The sequence below is a fragment of the Leishmania martiniquensis genome, chromosome 36, assembly GCF_017916325.1.
Source record: "Leishmania martiniquensis isolate LSCM1 chromosome 36, whole genome shotgun sequence".
NCBI classification, from domain to species: domain Eukaryota; phylum Euglenozoa; class Kinetoplastea; order Trypanosomatida; family Trypanosomatidae; genus Leishmania; species Leishmania martiniquensis.
Window position 1 is genome coordinate 775,999 of NC_090171.1, and position 18,320 is coordinate 794,318.

Here is an 18,320-nt window from a genome sequence, read left to right on the forward strand (position 1 = left end):
CGCCACAGTACACGGTGTATTGGAGCTCGCCTTTAGCCAGGCAAGTAAATGATGCGAAGGGTTGCGTCTCGGGAGCACAGAGCACGGAAAGGGGGAGAAACACAGACTTAAGCAAGTCGAAGACTCGCCACCGAACGCGAGAGCAAAGAAAACACTTCGGCGCACCAACACGCGCACAAAGTGCAGAAGGGGGGACGCACGAGTAGGGGAGGGGAGCGACGGTTTATCCGTGGCGCTAGCGGCGCCTCTCTCTTCTTTGTCTATCTATGTTGTTGCTGCTGTTTAGCGTTACGGCTGCGTCACTCGGGAAACCCTCTCCGTCCTCGGTCTCAGCAGCGCTGCAGGAAACGCCCTCTGGCTTTTTTCTCCGCTGGAAACGAAGGGCAGACGTGAAAGGGGCCTCTCGAAGACCCCGTCTTTTTCCCTGCCGTGGACGTCGACCAGGGGTGCGCGGTAGCGCCTTCGTGCGCCGCCCCAACGACTCAAGCTTCAGCGGAGTCCGCGCACGTTCTGCTGAGAAGACAAAGTGGAGAGAAGGGGACGAATGCCTGAGACGCCAAGCCAGCGGGGACGGACGCCGCTTCGCTTTCGTCCTCTTGGCGTCAACGACGAGGCAGTGACGAGATCGCGAGTGTCGTCTCCTTCGATTTCCACATAAGTTGCAAGCATATCAAGAAAGCGGAAAGGGGGGAGACGAGAGGCGGAAGCTAGGGTTAAGGGGGGAGCAAAGCAGTGAACAAGATGTTCCGTTGTCCTGAAGAGAGAGCGAGAGAGCAATGGGGTACCCGTGGCGGCAAGGTAGCCTCTGGCCACTTGTATGCGCGCCCCCGCCCCACCCCTACGTCGCTGCACGTAGGTGCTGACGCGAGTCACACGGAGCCCTTTGCTGCGACTTGTTTGGCCACTACCGGAAAGCAGCGAATCGCCATAACACTTCGGACACCAGAGGTACTTTTTTCTTTGCGCTTTTGTTTTACTGTGCGTGTGTGCTGCCCGACGACTGTGCTGCTGCGTCAACTCCCACGCTTCACGAATACTCTCTCTTGCCAACTTGGACAGCTTACTCATGTTTGCTGACTGAAGCAGAGAAAGAACTACACGCAGACGCCCTCTTCTCACGTTGACGGGAGGTGAAACAGCGCCTTACAGCACGCATACCTTAGCAAGCGGGCCCGCAGCAGTAATGAGATGGTATGAAGCAGAGCGATACGCCGCCGCTGACGTTGTAATGAGGGAGAAAGAAAAAGGGCGGGGGCAAACAGATACTAAGAGATGGCAAACACACCACGGTGCGTGGCAGTTTCAAACGACAGGCAAAAAAAATCGTGCTCAATGCACGCGAGAGGCGCTAACGGCTGCGTGCGGTGTGTGCCAACAGGTCGAGTTGTATACATGCGTACGTGAGACGTCATCACTTGCGCTTTGGTCGGCGCGTCGTTGGTGCTGCCTCGGCAAACTGCAGTTGCCGGCGAAAGGCCGGCGGTACAGTGCGATGTGGTGACCGGCTTGACTTCAGAAGCGGCACTGCGCAACTGCCGGCGGAGGCGTGCGGTCTGTTGTGCGTGAAGCCCTGCTGTGGGGCAAGGACAGCCTGTGCGGCGCATAGAGATCTCTGCTGGTGAGTGTCCAGCCTACTGAAAGTGGACGCGGCAAGGGCCGGGCACAGCCTCCACAGCTGAGCCATCGTCGGCCGCGCGGCGGCGCCGACAGAGCTTTCCTTGGCCGCGCGTGCAAAGGCACCATTGGAAAGGGGCGGTGAATCAGCAGACGACCTCGTCTCACTGGCGCGCATCGCTGCTTCACGAAAAGGCAAAAGGGGAGCGATCCTGCCTCCACGGTAAGAGTCTTTTGCCATTTCAACTCCGGCGCCACTGTCTGCCGCGGTGACCTCCCTCGAGCAGCTGCCCAGATGCCCCAGAATGCTCTTCATCGTCCGCTGTGCAGCCGGCGACAGGTCCGTGGAGGCCGCAGCACCGGCAGCATTCGGCTGAGCCTCATTCAGGAACGTCTCCCCTGCGTCCCGCAGCGGTGTCGGTGGGCTTGTGTCCACCTCGGGTAGCAACGAGAACGGGGTCGCCATGTCGACTCGAGACTCCTGCGCGCTGCCTTCAGCGTACTCTGTTGTACCCCGAGCGGACGAGCCGTCATGCGGTGGTGGGCATGTGCTCACCGAGCACTGCCACATGGAAGGCGGCGTTGGTGGCGGCGCAGCAGCGTCGCTCTCCAGTGAAGGCCGCCGTCCCCGAGGCTTCTGTGCCAGCGGGCTACCCGTCAGATCCGGCAATTGAGCAGAGCCAGAGAACACCGTCGTTCGCATGGAGGGCTGGTCTAGAATGGAGTGCAGAATTGTGGCATCCGTCGGCGATAGTGGAGGGGGTGCGCTGTGGGCAGCGAAACCGCCCAATGGAGGGTACGACGGTGACCAGAAGGCCAACCCCTTCTGAAAGCGCGGCAGAGCCGCCTGCGCTTGCCTGGGTGGCTGCCGGGGTACTGCGGACAGGTCAACAGCGGTGACCTGCTGCCGATCAGAGGCGGAGGCCTGAACGCTGACTGGTGCATCGTCCGAGGAAGCGAAAGAGCAGCGCAGCAGCTCACGCACATCAACGCACACAGTACTAATGGCCGGTGGTGAAGCAGGTGAGACCTTGGCGCTGCTCTCACCGGTCGAAGCTGCAGGTGACCGACAACGCCGTACGGACACGTCACGGGGTCTCATGGATCTGTCAGTGAGTAGAGTGAGGGAAGTGAAGGAGGAGGGGTCCAGTCACAGACTTGGCGGAGTTGCGGGCCGAGTAGGAGCAGCTGCTCGTGTTGCTTTGTGCGCCCGAGAGCGTTTGTGGTTAGAGTGGGATACAGCGTACGGCTCCGCTCGATGGAGTGTTCTGCTCTCGGTGCAACGCGTCTACCGAGTGCACAGACATGCATATGCGTAGATATAAGGGGAGGAAAAGAAGGGAGGCGTGACGTAAGGCCACGGTGCGCGCGAAGACAAGGCAAACAGAGCCCACGAGCATGCGCTCATAGAGCCGCAGAGGAAAGGACGCTTTGCTGTCGACGGATGGGGTAGCAGCAGGCAAACCATGCGGGGACGGGTAGTGCCAGACGCCCTTCCATTACTTCTGTTTCCCCCAGAGACGCGTACGAATAAGCGAAAGGTGTGCAGCCGCCGGTGAAGGCGGCGCTTTCCATTTTGTTCCGGAGACACTCTGAGCAGAGACGAGGGAGGAGCGGCCATCCTCATCCTTGGCAGACCAAAGAGAGCGGGAACACGGCAGCGAGAGCTTCTGTACATCACAGACATCGGGCGCGCCTCGCGGCAGGCGCGCACCGTCCGCACAAGCGTGCGTGTCACATGTAGCAGCACGAAGAGATCACAGTCGCCGCGAGCTGGGAGCCACAGGGGAGGGGGGACAGCGGTGAGGCGTACTGTACACCGAAAGGACAGAGAGAGCACGCAAGCGATGAGATGATGAAGCAGCAGGCGACTGCTGCCAGGACGTGGGCACCAACCACAGGCATGAGAAGAATTGGCGGGGTGTGGGGTGGCAGCATCCCAAGATTGACTTTCGCACACGCAGGCCTCAGAGCACGACCGCTTCCGACCGACGAGTGCATGGAGAAGACCAGCGACGGTCACTAGGGGGTGGGGGGAGGTCGGCCTCGAAAGGCTCGACCCCTCAGCCGTCCGCCTCACTCGCTCCTCACGCGCACCCGCCTCGCCTCTAAGCATGCATGACACTTGAACGGTCCAACGGGGGTAAACCAACGGCACGGCAGCGACGCTCGTACTCCTCAACCATGGCGTTCACCTTTTTCTCCAGTCGGCGCATCTCGAAGTGAAGGTCCTTGATGACCTGATTCTTCTCCTGCACCGCGGCGTCAATCTCGCTCGAGATGAGCTCCATCGCTGACGGCTCCAGGTTCATGGCACGTAGCACACCCTCCAGCTGCGCGTCGCGCTGCTCCAGCCGCACATGTGCCTCGATCAGGTCCTGTTGCAGTGCGTTGTTGCGCTCGGCTACGATGTCCATTGCCTCTCGCAAGGCGGACTGGAACTTTGCGCGCAGGTCCTCGCGCTCGTCGCAGACGCTCTTGTACTGATCCTCCAGGATCTCCTTCTCCTGCCGCAGCGTGCACAGCTGCTGCTGAAGCAGCTTGAGCCGAGTGCGAGAGTTGCGCAGGCTTTCCTTGTCCTGGATGTGCTGCTGCTTCCTGAGCTGCAGCTCCGCCACCTCCCTCCCCAGCTGCTCCAGCGGGGCCACGAGGTTGTCGTTTTCCTTCTCAATCTCGAGCATCAGCCCCTCGTTGTGCTCGTCGTTCTTCTTCATGGTGGCGATCTCGTCTTTGAGAGAGTGAATGATTTCAAGGTTGTTGTGCGTGATGTGGTTATAGTACGCCTTCATCTCATTGAATTTGTCCTCGTGCTGCTGAATCAGGTGGTTGATGTGGAGGTGGTATCGCTCCTCCGCATCCTGAACCTCGGCCCGGCGCCGTAGCTCCAGATCCTCGCGCAGCGTGGCCAGGTTCGCTTCGTACGAGGTCTGCAGCCGCGCCAGCTCCTTTTCGTGGTTTCGGCGCTTTATCACCGTAAGCATATACTGGTGCCCATCGCGCTGATCCACGACATGACTTTCCTGGGCCTCGCGGGCAGACTGCATGCCAGCCAAGCGCTGTTGCCGTTCGACCTCGAGCTGCTGCATCCGCTGCGTGTGTGCCGTCTCCGCCTGCCGCAGCGCCGCATCGCTCTCCTCACGCAGCTGCTTCACGGCGACCTTCTGGTCGTACAATAGATGGCGCACCTTCTGCTGATAGACCTTCATCTCGACCTGATGGTCACGCTCCAGTTCCTCCAGCTCGCTTTCCGCATTCTGAAGGCTGAACTGCTCATTCTCCAGTTCTTTTTTGGTGATCTCCCACATGCTCTGTACCTTGTCGCGCTCTGCCTGAAAGTAATGGCGCAGCTGCTGCGCTTTGGCAAGAACTGCGTGGATGTCTTCCATGTTGCGCAGTTCCTTGAGTGGGTCCGCGGCTGCAGCGCCAACCTTCTTGTCCTTACTCCTCTGCTTGCCGCCTGCCGCGGCAGCCGCTATCTTGGGGGGCATTTTTCTTTCGTTGGGGAGAGGTCTTATGCCCAGTTCCGGGTAGGTGTGCGCAGCCCCCGCAGCGGTGGCGGCGGATCAGTCAGTGTCTACCGCGCTTTTTTTTTCGGAGCACTGTTGCCGCGGTGTGCGTCGCCTCCTGTTTCACACCCCGCTGCTTCGTGTGTTGGGTTAACGACGGTGTTGACTGGACGAAGAAAAATGCGCGGAAGAGCGAGCAAAAGGTCGTAAGGAAGAGAAAGGGTATGCGTGTCCCCAGGAGAGAGGCACCGCGTTGCACAGCACACCAGAGGTGTATGATTGGGTTCGAGAAGCGCCGCGACAAAGTCGATAGGGAACGACGTGGAGTCTCTTCTCTTTTACTTTCGTCGTCGCTCTCGCCCGGTGGTTGATGCCACCCACGCAGCTTCGAGCGCCTCCTTCGCTTGGCTTTCTGAAGGAAGGCGTGGGCAACGTCAAAGGAGGGAGCCCCAAAAAAAAAATCCTCATCCATCTTCGCCCAGCAGAGCATCCAATGCGCAGCACTCTGTTGGGCCTGCCCTTCATACAGAAACTTTTCGTCTCCCCGAGGCGATACAAGCGCAATCAGAGAACACGAAAAAAAAAAGAGAGGCATTAAGGTCTGTGCGGCTCCCGCAGCTGTTCCTCCTACCTCCGCCAAGCGCCTCTCTGCATCCCCCCTCGTCGATCAGCTGATCCGCCACAAGTATGCTAAAGCAAAAGCTCGAAGCCGCCAGGGCAGGCAAATCAAAGCGTCATGACAGAGTTGAGAGAATAGCAGCGGAGACAGAGCACACCAGCGGAACAGTGGCAGAAAAAAAAAAGATAATGGCACTAAAAGGTACAGATCCGAGACAGTGGCACACGCAGTGCGACACGCAAACACACACTCGCAGGCAGAGAACGTGTGGGTCGAGCAGGCGGAAGAAAACCCAAAAAAAAAAATCGGGAACGAAAGTGTGTATGTCGGTGCACGCGCAACCCACAAGCAAGACATCGCCAGAGGCAGCGAGCTTGACGTCTCGCATCGCGGTCCCCCTCTTGCCTCTCCTCCGTATACAGGCACACACGCACAAGTATAGTCGTGGGCATGCCCACGACTTTCTGTCATCGGCTCCTCAGCTTTTGTGTTTCGCCGCTAGCGCCGCTGGGCCGACTCGACGGCGCGCCCCCGCTTGGCCTCCAGCGAGTGCTGCTCGCTCTTGATCATTTGCTTGATCTCGACAATCTTGCTATAGATGTCTCGCCACGACTCGCCGCGGGACGCCTCTATCGCCCATGACTTGAGCTCGCGCACGCAATCATCGAACTCGTCCTGCCGCCGCTTCGACTCTATCACGGTGTCCTCAGCGGGGCTGATGTAAGTCAGACGCTGAAGCACTGCTTCACGGAAACACTGATAGCCCGCTCGCAGGGCCTGGGCCCGCTGCGCGAACGCGCGCACCTCGCTGGGCAACTCGCCCAGTTCCTTCGAGAGCGCCTGGCTCACTTGCTGAAACTGGCTTTGGAGGTTGCCAAGGTCGCCGAGCTCCTTTTGCCGGCTGCGCTGCGTTGCCATGTAGCGCTCCAGTTCCTGCAGAAACTTCGCGGCATGCTCTGAGTAGTTCGAGTACTTTTCCACCTCCACATGCAGCGGTGAGTCAGGGTGGATCTCGAACAGCGTCTTCGATAGCCGCTCCAGAGTCAACACCTGCAGGTAAAGCCACACCTCCTCCGCTTCTAGCAGTGCCCTCTGCACTGGGACCAAGTTTGCTTGGACGAACTCGTGCACGCTGTCGAACAGCACGGCAAAGTTGTTTGACATGGTCCGGTAGTTGTCGACCAGCGTGGCGCAATACTCCTGCACGTGATCGGGCTCCTGCATTGCCTCCAAGTTGGTCAGCTGCTGTCGGCACCAGCCCGTTAGCTTGGCGCACTCCGAAAAGAACCTCTCCAGTTTTGCGTCTCGGGCCTCGCGCATGGCCTTCCCGCGACGGACGTGATCGCCGGCCTTCGTTGCCAGGTCCATGACTTCCGTGAACAGGGCCTCATCGTCCTTCAGGTACGTCTTCGCCGAGAGCTGCAGCTCGGCGGTCTTGCTGCGGAGCGATTGCAGCGCGCGCTTTAGTGTATCCTTCTTCACATCCCACGACTGGGGATCGGTGAAGCGCTTATCCTGCTGACTAAGCCTCCCGTCTCGGACATCTTCCAGGCTTCTCGCGAGGATTGCCTTGAAGACGGTGCGGGAGAGAGAAAGGTGGTCGTGCAGCTCCGATAGCTCCTTGGCGTAGGCCACAAACGCGTCAGCGTCAGCGGCACTTCGGCCAATTTTGATTGGGCTGTAGTGGCCCTGCGCCCTCGCCAGCAGGCGCGCCTTCTCCGCCCGCAAAGCGGCCACCTCACTCTCCGCATCCGTTGCGCGAGTGACAGCGTTTTTCACCTCGGTGAAGTCGCCGTCAGACAAGCTCAGGTCCCTCGTGCCAAGCGCAAATAACTGGCTCGTCTCTTTGAAGAGGTTAGCGACTTCGCTCTCGGAGAGGTTTTTGTTCGTGTGCTGTTCCACCTTCGCTGACTGGAAGGACTTGCACATCTCATCGCGCAGCCGGAAAATGGGGCCGGCCGCGCCTTGGCCGAGGCCTGCTTGCCGCATACTCCACTAGCTGCTATTGCACTAGTCCCCTTCTCCTTTGAATCGGCGTCCGCCGGCCTGTCTGCCTGTCCGCGTGTGTATGTGTGTGGCGCTGGTGAACGCACCCCTCCCAGCTCTACAAGTCTAAAAGGTGGAAAAGAGGGGGAAAGACACACACAAAAGAAAAATGTTGCTGGACTGAGGAATGATCGCTTGCAGGGGAGAGGAAGGGAAAGGCGGGACCGGGGAGCGGGGGAAAGAGAGCACACGAGAGGAGCGTCAAGTAAAGTGAGCCAAGACGAGATATCAGACTGCAAGAAACCAAAGCAGAGGAACGACGCGAAAGACGGTGAGCAGTGAAGAAGGGAGTGCTAACAGGAAGAGGGGGGAGGGGACAGGAAGAAGCAAAGCGAGACAGGCCAACCCGCCCCCACTCACAACTCTCGCCGCGGACAGCAGAAACGCACGTAACCCGAAAGGAGCCGCAGCGCGTGTCGTGTTGGCTTTTACCGATGCGCTGTTCGCTTTTGTTCTGCGACTGTCTCGCCCCTGTGCTCAGGGGAGATGAAGCGCAGTGATGCGTAACCCTAAAGGAGTGTAATGTGTGTCAATGCGAGAGAGGAAACCACCTGGTGTGTCCTCAGCGGAATGGGATAGGTGGCTGTCGTGCAGTCCCCCTGAGCTTCCTAAAGGCGAAGCGTAAGGCGACGCCGCGCTTGAGGGGAGGGCAAAGGGGGTCAGACGGCGTCCACTGAAATGGGGGCAGAGCAAGACAAAGCAAAGCCAGTGGGGCGGTGTGATGAAACAGAAGAGGGCTAAATGATACGCACGAACGCATAGATGCATACGCGCAACGATGAGTCCGCAACCAAGTGAAAGCACCAACGGCTGCACGGCAGTTCAACGAGCACAGAATGCGTAGCAAAGATGTGACGAGAAAGAGGAGCAAAAGAATTCGAAGCGGAAATGCAGAGAGGAAGAGACTGACCCCGCCGCTGTTTCGGCAGGATCTGCAGCACGCTACATGGCACGAGCACTTTCAAGTGGTTCGTGTGCTTCACAAGCGTACTTCCTCTTTTCCCGGGCGCTCTCCGATTTCCAGTGGAGACAGACACGCCAATAAGTAAGGTAAGATCAGCGAGAGCGGCGACCTATCCTGGTAGGCCGTCTGGGAAGCGACTGCAGCTCAGCAAATGCGAAGCCAAGGCCATAACTTGGAGGGAGCAGGAGGTACCTTCCGACACAGTCGCCAATGCTCACAGCTGCGTCTCCCTCCCACGTTGCGCTTGCGACGTCTTTTTTTTCCGCGTGCGAAGGACAGAGCTCAGAGTCACTCAAGATGTCCCCTCTGTGCGCGCCCTCCCTCTTTACTGGTTTATGCAGTTATTTTTTTAGTAATACGGTCGCGTCTCTTTCCAGTCAGTTAGAACGAACGAGAGAAGGGGGCGAAATAAGACAGGAAAGGAAAAGCAAATACCGGGGAGGAGGAGGGGGGGGCAAACTTGAAAGAAGCGAGAAGGGCGCCTTCGGCGCAACTCGTGGCGAGACAGAGTGAGAGCGCGTGAGAAGAGAGCCGCTGGACAAAAGAGAGCATGGAGATGCGTAATACGTGAAGGCACCCGCGTGCGCAGACGCATCCGCACAACGCCGATGCCTCCGCACCCAGCTCACGCACCAGCACCGCTGCTAGCGCCGCCATCACGCCAAATGAGCCCCAAGCCCCGTGTCCGGTATGGCTGCACGTTTCTCGTCGCAAATCCACCTTAGATCTTGGCCAGCTCGCGCAGACGGCGCACCGTGGAGCGAACGGTGCTGTTGTTGGGAGTGCTAAGGGTATACGCCCCACCGGCGACGGTCTTGCTGCAGCCGTCGCAGCGCCAGATGCCAACAGCCTTGCGGCGGAACGCGAACTTACCGCAGAAGGAGCAGAAGTGCTTGGCGTGCTGGGACACCTCGAGCTTCTTCGCGCGCTTACGTGGGTTGGCGCCGTAACGGGTGCCGTAGCGGCCCATCACGCCCATCTTCACCGTACGCTTCGCCATCACTTCAACGAGAAACGGCTACGTAGCCAAAGATAAGCGCATGGGGTTTGGGAAAAAAAATGCCATGTCGCCAATGAGGGCGGTTCGATCGTGTGCCGAGGAGCACGACACACAACCGCACACATGCATTCAAACATTTCACGCGCGCAAGGGCGCGTGCGGTGGCCAACGTCAGCAAAGGAGAGGGGGGAAGAGCAGTCATGCGAGAGGAAGAGGTGAGATGCGAGAGAGTATGAAGAAGGAGGGGGCATGAAGGGAGGTGCACGCGTCATCCTCGCGGCATGAAGCGAGAAAAAAATGGCGTAACAAACTTGCGCTTCGAATACGCTCGGTAGATGGAGGCATACAGAGGATGCGCGAAAAGCAGTTGGGGAATACGACTCTCTCCCGCTGCCTTCTTTGATTTCGTTTTCGCCCGTTACTCCCGTCACCGCCTGAGGTGTGCTTGGCAGACGAGTGAACGGACAGAGAGCGCGTCCGCCTCACATAAGGCACCGCACACCAGCAAGAAGGAAGAGAGAGGGAGAGAGACACGTGCGCCAGACCCACAACCTCCATAGCACTGTCCCATCCTCTAAGCGGGGTTTTTGACACATGCCAACGCTCCATGCGCGTGCTCAAGCGCCTTTCCCATCCAAGTGTCTCCTCCCCGTATAACCGTTCGCCCACTGGTGCTGGTGCGTGTGCCCCCCCGGCAGGGAAAAGGGGCGGAAGAGCCTCAGATAGTACCAACACCACATAGCTTTAGTGGCACATTTCTGCTCCTTGCCAGCCGGCTCTCGCTCAAAGGCAGGTGCGAAGCACGGTGTTCGTGTCCCTGCCACAGGCAGGAGAACGGCTTCGCCGAATCTTCCGCAGCTAAGCTTCTGCCGCCAAATCACTGAAGGGGGAGGGGAAGGGGGGATAAAGAAAGATCACCGGAAAAGAGTCAGCCATACCAATTGAATCGTTTACGTGCACTCCCACAGCGTCTTCTTCCTTTAGGGGTTTTTCTCCCTTTTGATGGTACGGGACCGCAAAGCAGGAAAAAAGAAGAGCAGCACAGGACAGAGAGCCAAACAAAAAGACTGAATGGCAATCGATATGGCCGAGCCGTCCACATGGCCTCATGTATCAAGTTGTGGGCCCTCAGCCACGCATAAAGACACATACACACACTGATCACCCGCTACTGAGCCGGAAAAAAAAAGAAGGAAAACAAAGCACCGTAACAGCTGCTGAAGCGGTAGTGAAGGCCGAAGAGTGTGGGCAACGAAAAATGAGAACACTGCATTGGAGGAAGCGCGAAAAGATAACGAAGTCCGTCGCACATTCGCCACACCACCCACCAGGAGCGAAGCCTCACACATCAAAGAGGAGAAATTCCCGGTGCCCTTGGTGGCTATTGTGGGGTGTCTGCCTCACGGAATAGAGTCAACACGCAGCTGGAAAAAGATACCCGAGAGCTTAGAAGAGACAAGACAACACGCGAGTCGGAGTTCCGCCAAGTGTAAAAAGAAAAAAGAGGGGAACGCCCCTCTGAATTGGCCTCCCCCTCCTTCCACTGAAGCGCGGCAACAGCAGCAGTACAACACGAGAGCGAAAGAAAGGCCGATGCAAGGGTGGCACCATCCTCTTATTCATCACCTCTCCTTTACAACCTCACTCGTTTCGGTGATCCCGTCTTGTTCAAGCGGCCCATCCATCCACGCCCCCCTCCTCGAATACACATAATCCTCTCTCCCCTGCACCTGAAACGAGCGTCACCAGGTCGTGCCGCAGCTCCAGAGTCACGACAAGACTCGTGCAGGGCAGCCTGCGGTGCCGGATAAGAGAAGAACAAAAGGTGAGGGTGGGCTAGAGCGGCGCAGATGGGAGAAAAGAAAACGTCGAGGAGGGCCTCTGTTCGTAGCGCAGAGTCGACCAGCAAGACGAACTAGACCTCGAGAGAGAGAGAAACAGGAATGCCAGTGTACGTCGCCCCTTCCCGTCCGAGTGGCTATGCAGCTCATACGGCACGGCCAATTTCCGAGAAGGCAGAAGAGTCGGAGAGGAGTAAGATGGTGACTGGTACGTAGCCACCTCGCTCTGCCACACAGACCAACACCACAGGCCTGTCAAGGAGAAAACAGAGGCGTACCCTTTGTGGCTGGCCCACCCTCACATTCTTATTTTCTTCAGCAGTGCACCCTTGAGCTTCTCCAGCCAAGCGGTAGCGCGCTCTGTCGTATCTGTTCCCCCTGCTTCCTCTCGCTCTCTCCTACGTCTCGCACCCCTTCGCTTAGCCTCGCCACAGAAGAAAACCACGGTGTGCGCATCATCTTTTTGTACTTGTGCTGCTGTGTTCACTCGTGGCGCTCGTGGCGCTGTTCTCGTTCGCTTTCTCGTCTCTCGCGAAGGCAGGGGCCTGGACAGAGATACGGTAATACGGGTTGACGATGAAAGTGAAGCACGCGCTCAAGACCCGCACGCCCGAAGACGACGCGGCGCAGGCCCTACAGGTACGCCAGAAGCTGGATCAAAAGAAAGACAAAAAAGAAGCTGATGATCAAGTTGCGCACGATGGTTGGCGGCGAAGCATCGTCGGCAGGGTCTTCCGCTGAAGGATCTGCAGAGGCTGAGCGCGCGGCCGCTGGTGGCGGCCGCGCCCCATACCGCCTGGCGCCTGCCGCCTCATCCGCTGCCTGGCTCGTGCTGGCCAACTCGGGGTTGCCGCGCAGTCGGTTGAACCAGCGTGCCGACACCTGCGCCCACTCACGCCACGGCGCGTAGTGATACAGAGTCCAAATCGCGACAACAAAGATAGAGAAAAGCATCCCGGTACCGCCACCAAAGAAGAAGATGCCACTACCCATGGTCAGCGGCATGCCACCACGATTTATGTGGACATTCTGGAACTGGTGACGCTGCTGCGGGCGGGGGTTAGGCGGCGCACGATCGGCGCTTGGGCGCGGGTGGTGGTGGTGCTGCTGCTGCTGCTGACGTTCCGGCCGATGCTGTTCCGAGGACGCCTGGGCCGCGCGGCGTGCGTCACGGCCCGGGGCAAAGCTGTAAGCGCTAGGGCGGCTAAAAAATTCCTCCTGCGCGAGGTCGGCCGCGGCTGCCGATGTTGTCAGTGGTGCTGAGGAGGAGCTCTGACTTCTGCCTGTCCTTTTCGCCGGTTGTCGGCCCTTGCCGTACAAAGGAATGATATCACCAGCTACCCGCTCATCGACGCGGCCTTTGCAAACCGGACACTCTGGAGCGCCAGCCGCGCTGTGGAGCCAGTGCTCGAGACATTCCCAGCAGAAGAGGTGACCGCAGCGGGTGACGACCGGCTCCGTGGCGGTGTCGAGGCAGATGGCGCACGAGAAGTCCGCGAGAGGAGCGCTGGTTGACGTCATCGTTTTTTGATAGACGCAAGAGGGAGCCGATACGCGTAGAAATGCTCGTTGACAGATCCGTCTCGTGAACCGTCTAGCAAGAGAGAGAGAGAAAGGCCGAAAGCGGTGTTTCCGTCCAATTCCTGCTGAACGTTGGTGGGACAAAGAACCTCAGCTGCCCAAAAACGACGGCACAGAAGGCAAGAAAGCCCTGGTAGAAGACAGAAGTCGGCACGCGACGCGAAGCGTCAGACCTCTTCGCACCAATGTCACTCCGCGAAAGAAAAAGAAAAATTTTCTCCCCTCTGCGCCGATTGTCAAGAGCGGTCAAGGGAGAGGGAAAATGGTAAAGGCGATGGCCCGACTACGCCAAGGTGCGACCTGAAAAGAGAGGAGGAGCTACAACACTTCACGAAACGAAAGATAAGCAACGATGAAAACCACAGCCTGACACAAGACAGGAACACGTACGCTCGCTTCTTTGAAAGGGCCACAACGCGAAGACCAGGGGAGTCGAGGCTTGTGTATGCCTGTGATGTCAAAGCTCCTCTCTCGCTGCGGGTGTCGAAAAGAGCAGACGAGAGCGAAAGCGGAGACCACACAATAAAAGCACCAACCCTGATCAAGGCAGAAAAAACGCGGCGAAATAACTGTAAGTCGCTCCAGAGAAGGAGGGCTGTAAATAGGGCACACTCGAATAGCAAGAGGTAAGGTGAGGTAGAAGAGGCCAGTGAAAAAAAAGCCTCGCCTCGAAGAGTGAGGGATGTGCGCCGAGCAGCAGGCGTGCTCAAGGGGCACGTCGGATATCGCCGTCGCCACACAGTTTGGAACGGGCTTCGGCCTCGCTCGTTGTTTCGCGGCTGCCGGGCAAATGACGGGCAAGCAAAGAGTAAAAGAAAGCGAAGCCGCGGAGAAGCCCTTTTTCGGGTGTCGAAAACGCAAGAAACCTGTGCAGATAGCACCGGCAAACAATAGAAAAGACCAAGGGTGGGAAGAGGCTATTACGTATGAAAGAGGATTCGACGATGCAGGACCCGCCGTGGAAACGCCTGAGAATCGCTCCCCAAGGACGACAACGATGAAAAGATGAGACGCAGCGCCTCAGAGCAGACAGAGAATGGGTGAAGAGGTGATGAGCGTCACCCCACCTTTTGGATCTTTCCGGGGGAAAGGAAAGACAATATATCACTACACCTAAATATATATATATATGTACTTGCAGTCATAGACGGAATGAGCAATAGATGCGCCGCTCTGTTAATCACGCGTGCCAAGAGGCCTTTGAGGGCATCCACCCCGACGGTCTTCATGGTGCATTGGTCAGGTATGCCCGAGAAGCGAGAAGAAAACGGAGACGAAGAAGGGACCGTGTTGAATAGAAACGCTATCCTCAGCAGCGCCACCGCAGCATTCGCTTCCCTCCTCGTGGAGGCAGTAAAGAACGCTGAGAATGCTCGCCGACTGGCGGCAGGAACTCTCAGAAGTCCATCGCCGGCCAGCACTGTTCTGGCTAGCGAACATGTTCGGCTTTTCGGTGCACATGCAGCCAATGCCGTGACTTCTTCCATGGTGCACATATGCCTGCCTTGCGCAGTGAGACCAAAGAAAACTGCAGCAGTGCGACCCCCGCAGCCGTGCAACACCCGCTTACAGCACTTTTACCTCCCTTCCTTCACGTGTTTCTTTTCTTCACAAGCACAAGCATCAGCAGCTCACTCTGTCCTCTGAAGCGATGGACAAACTTTATTGCACCGCCCACACCCGGGATAGCATGGAAGATGCTTTCCCTCACGCTTTCCGTGGATACAGCACCTGCTCGACAGTAACGAGCACGCTATGCGTCGCCCTGTCGAGCCTCACGCATGGCAGCATCGCCTAAGGGTTGGCCTGCCGCGTGCCCCTCGGCTGCTTCGGACGGCGCCACGCACGGCGGCGTCGAGCCGGGCTGCTCACTGGCGCTGCCGCCCTCCGCGGCCGCCGCGCTTCGCCCAGGGTTGGCGGCGCCTGCAGGCGCGCGGATCTTCAGCGTGTCATCGTCCGAGCCGCCACCAGCGACGCTCGGCGTCCGGCGCAGGGACAGCTCCGAGCTCTTCAGCGGCACATTGTACGGCTCGTGCGATGCACTCGTCGACGCCGCAAGCACGTCCACGCCGCCGTGCAGCCGCTTCACAGCCATCTCCACCTTCACGCTTCGCGCGTGCGACATCAGGATCTGCCTCTGCCGCACCCCGTCATCGTTCACCATGTGTGCAGCAGTTAGCCTCCGCACGCCCTCCTTCGTGTGCTCCGGCTCGCTCTCGAACTGGCGCCGCACGCACAGCACAAACATCCACCGCGCCACTAGCAGAACAAGCCCGGCGCTCACCAGCGCCGCAGCGGCCACCATCAGGTCCGCCGCCACACGCCGGTGGAACACGAGCTCGCCCTCGCCCCGCCCGCCAGCGCGGGCCGCGTCGCGCCGCGCGTGCGGCACCACGCGCGCAAAAAAAAAACCGACCGCCGCGCACTGCAGCGCCGCAGGCACGCACGCAGCGCATGCCAGTCGGCACAGAAGGCCCACCGTCGTGCGGCTCACGCGCACAACCACAAAGACAGCCGCAACAACAGCCAGCACGCACGTCACGAAGCTGCTCACCGTCAGCCCGTTCACGGCGTGGAACGCCTCGGCGAACCGCGCGCACGAGCGCGTCAGCGTGGCCGCCGACGGATCGCATAGCTTCACGAGCGTCGACCCGTTCCACGTATAAATTGCCGGGTGGCCCGCCACCGTGGCCACCGACAGCCCGCTTCCTCTCAGCGTGAAGTACCCCGCCGCGTCATAGGAGTGGCGCAGCCCTATTGCAGCCGCTTGCAGAGCCGCCGTGACAAACAGAAGTAGGAGCGCAGCCTGCACCTCCACGTCGCGCGGGATGGAGTGGCACAGCGCCAGGACCATCCTGCCACCTGCGCGGCCACGCGAGCGTGCAGCTTGGCCGGGAAATGGCGAGAAAGAGTAAAGAACAGAGGCTCTGTGTGAAGGCAGGTCGCTGGAAGCAGTTGCCACGCACGCAGCGCCGCGACAGCCAGAGCAAGGCGAAGGCCAGAGAGAAGGCCCGCGCACACCTCACAGGACGAGCCCGAAGCGACCAGACGCACACGTGTGTGCTACTCAACAGGCAGAGCAAGGCCTCGAGTCGGTCCGGATGCACACCTGCGGCTGCGTCACCCTCGCCCTCGCTCAACCACAACAGCGCAGCCAACGTAGCCGGCGGCGCACTCAGCAGAGAAGCTCGCAGAAGCGTCTGAGCACAGCACACCCGGTTCAATGGCATGCAAAGGAACAAGACGGGAGAGTGAGGTAGAGGGAGACAGAAGGTGAGAGTGGGGCAGAGGGACAACTGAAGGCAGAAGGCTTCTCTTCTGCGCGGCCACTCTCTGCCATACAGCGGGGTGTGGCACCGCACGATAGCACCCCGGTCCCGTCGCAGGGGCGTATCGAGCCGTGCGGCGCAGCAGCAGACATGCGCTCCAGCGCGGCGCCGACTCGGTCGCCTGCGTACGGCCCCTGCCTCGACCTCGGCACGCTCGCACGCTTCCCAAGGTCGCCCTGCAGCCGGTCCCGCCATGCCGGTCGCCGCGTGGTGCGCCCCTCGCGGTGGTCCAGGCGCACCACACCGGTGCGCAGTGCGGGCCGTGCAGCAGGGGCCCGAGTCGCGCTGCCACTCCGCCCAGCATGTGCATAGTACAGGCGCGCCGGCCGTCGCACGTCGCTCCGACGCAGCGCGGCCCAGGGCCTGGCCACCGACATCCGTAGCGATGAAGCCGCTCTGGCATCTCCTCGCGACGTCGTAGGCGCTCTGGCCCCGCCAAGAGCGGAGGTGGCTTGGCATTTCGCAGGGTTAGGGGGGGGGGACTGCTTGTGCTTCTTACAGAGTGGGTCCTGGGCCATGAAGATGCAACGCTGAGGGGTCCCTGTCATAGTGGAATGAACGCAACCGATACACACAAAAGAATAGTACGCAAGGTGGGAATGCTAGAGGGGAAAACGACTGCCGCAGCAGATGTTTCGTAGAATGAGGCTCAGTAGCATGCACGGCGACGGAGAGGCGACGCATGTGGCTGCTATCCCATTTTTGTCAACAGGTGGGGTGGCTCTGAACGATGCTGCTAAAACGCTTCGTCGTTGTCGCTGCTGGACCAGTGCTGCGTTGACATCAATGCGCAGCATCGCTGCAATAAATCAATAAATAGACATGCAAAACAAGAGGAAATGAGTACGGGCAAAGCAGCGAATACGAATGGGCGCATCAGAAATAGGAGGAGTGGGCGAGAGGCGGTCAACAGGAAAAGGAAGGGGAAGCTGCCACATGAGTATAATTACTTGGAAAGAAAAGGCGCCTCGCCGGTTTTTCCATCACGCCTACCGCAACGGTCTTCCTCCGGTGCCTTTTAGGGTCTTCCGGCGCCTTGTCCATCACTGCATTGTGTCGTTCTTCCTTTATTAGCTGTTTTACTTGTTCTGCCATTCGGTCAACAAAAGTGAAAGAAAAAACGAATGCGGAAAAAGCCTGGAAGGGGTTCCCTCTTCTCTGTCAGCCGATGCATGTTTCTGTGCCGTGATGCGCGCGCGGGGGTCGACGCTGCCTCGTCTGCTCATAATTGGTAAGCCCTTTGGCTTGCTACACCGCTATTAGCCGCCTCCCACTTGCGCGCCACCACTTGCAACGCGCTGGCGCATCCGGACACGCTTGCGGCAGCGCACATCTCTCTATTTTCTCGCAGGCTTCCGGCAATCGCTCGCCTTCAGCGAAAAAACAAAGGGTGACATCAGCCTGCAACTGAATGATATGGAGCGTAGAAGGAGGCGACAAAAGAAGCGGCAGATATGAGCAGGAACTCTTCGTACAGTTAAGAACGCACGACGAACATAATACATCTGCACGCCAGCAAGACGATCGAAAAGCAGGCCGGCGCCCCAACACTCAGGCATCCCTTGGTCAACTTTAGCAGCAACCAAAGCATATATTGAGACGAAACTAGAAAAACGAGACATCACACATACTGAGAGGGAGAGGGAGTCGAAGAGGGGGAAAAAACCTTCATACGGTAAAGCATGTTACTAAAAAAGAAGCTCCAAAAGTACATATATTTTTGCAATGTGTCCACTCTCTGCCATACAGCGGGGTGTGGCACCGCACGATAGCACCCCGGTCCCGTCGCAGGGGCGTATCGAGCCGTGCGGCGCAGCAGC

At 58.8% G+C, this 18,320-nt stretch overlaps 6 protein-coding genes across 6 annotated transcripts; all 6 read right to left on the minus strand.

Moving 5' to 3' along the window:
- Positions 1–1,411: 1,411 nt before the first annotated feature.
- LSCM1_00193 (uncharacterized protein) lies at positions 1,412–2,716 on the minus strand (the record flags this gene model as incomplete). The annotated part of the gene is made up of 1 exon (XM_067317846.1): positions 1,412–2,716. The coding sequence occupies one exon, from the start codon at positions 2,714–2,716 to the stop codon at positions 1,412–1,414; it is 1,305 nt and encodes a 434-aa protein (XP_067173951.1).
- A 1,006-nt stretch (positions 2,717–3,722) lies between these two features.
- LSCM1_00194 (uncharacterized protein) lies at positions 3,723–5,102 on the minus strand (the record flags this gene model as incomplete). Its single annotated transcript, XM_067317847.1, has 1 exon — positions 3,723–5,102. The coding sequence occupies one exon, from the start codon at positions 5,100–5,102 to the stop codon at positions 3,723–3,725; it is 1,380 nt and encodes a 459-aa protein (XP_067173952.1).
- A 1,135-nt stretch (positions 5,103–6,237) lies between these two features.
- On the minus strand, positions 6,238–7,728 carry LSCM1_00195 (uncharacterized protein; the record flags this gene model as incomplete). Its single annotated transcript, XM_067317848.1, has 1 exon — positions 6,238–7,728. One exon carries the CDS (start codon positions 7,726–7,728, stop codon positions 6,238–6,240), a length of 1,491 nt encoding a protein of 496 aa, XP_067173953.1.
- Positions 7,729–9,470: 1,742 nt separating this feature from the next.
- On the minus strand, positions 9,471–9,749 carry LSCM1_00196 (uncharacterized protein; the record flags this gene model as incomplete). The annotated part of the gene is made up of 1 exon (XM_067317849.1): positions 9,471–9,749. One exon carries the CDS (start codon positions 9,747–9,749, stop codon positions 9,471–9,473), a length of 279 nt encoding a protein of 92 aa, XP_067173954.1.
- Positions 9,750–12,223: 2,474 nt separating this feature from the next.
- Positions 12,224–13,111, minus strand: LSCM1_00197 (uncharacterized protein; the record flags this gene model as incomplete). The annotated part of the gene is made up of 1 exon (XM_067317850.1): positions 12,224–13,111. The coding sequence occupies one exon, from the start codon at positions 13,109–13,111 to the stop codon at positions 12,224–12,226; it is 888 nt and encodes a 295-aa protein (XP_067173955.1).
- Positions 13,112–14,924: 1,813 nt separating this feature from the next.
- LSCM1_00198 (uncharacterized protein) lies at positions 14,925–16,025 on the minus strand (the record flags this gene model as incomplete). The annotated part of the gene is made up of 1 exon (XM_067317851.1): positions 14,925–16,025. The coding sequence occupies one exon, from the start codon at positions 16,023–16,025 to the stop codon at positions 14,925–14,927; it is 1,101 nt and encodes a 366-aa protein (XP_067173956.1).
- Between the last annotated feature and the right edge of the window lie 2,295 nt (positions 16,026–18,320).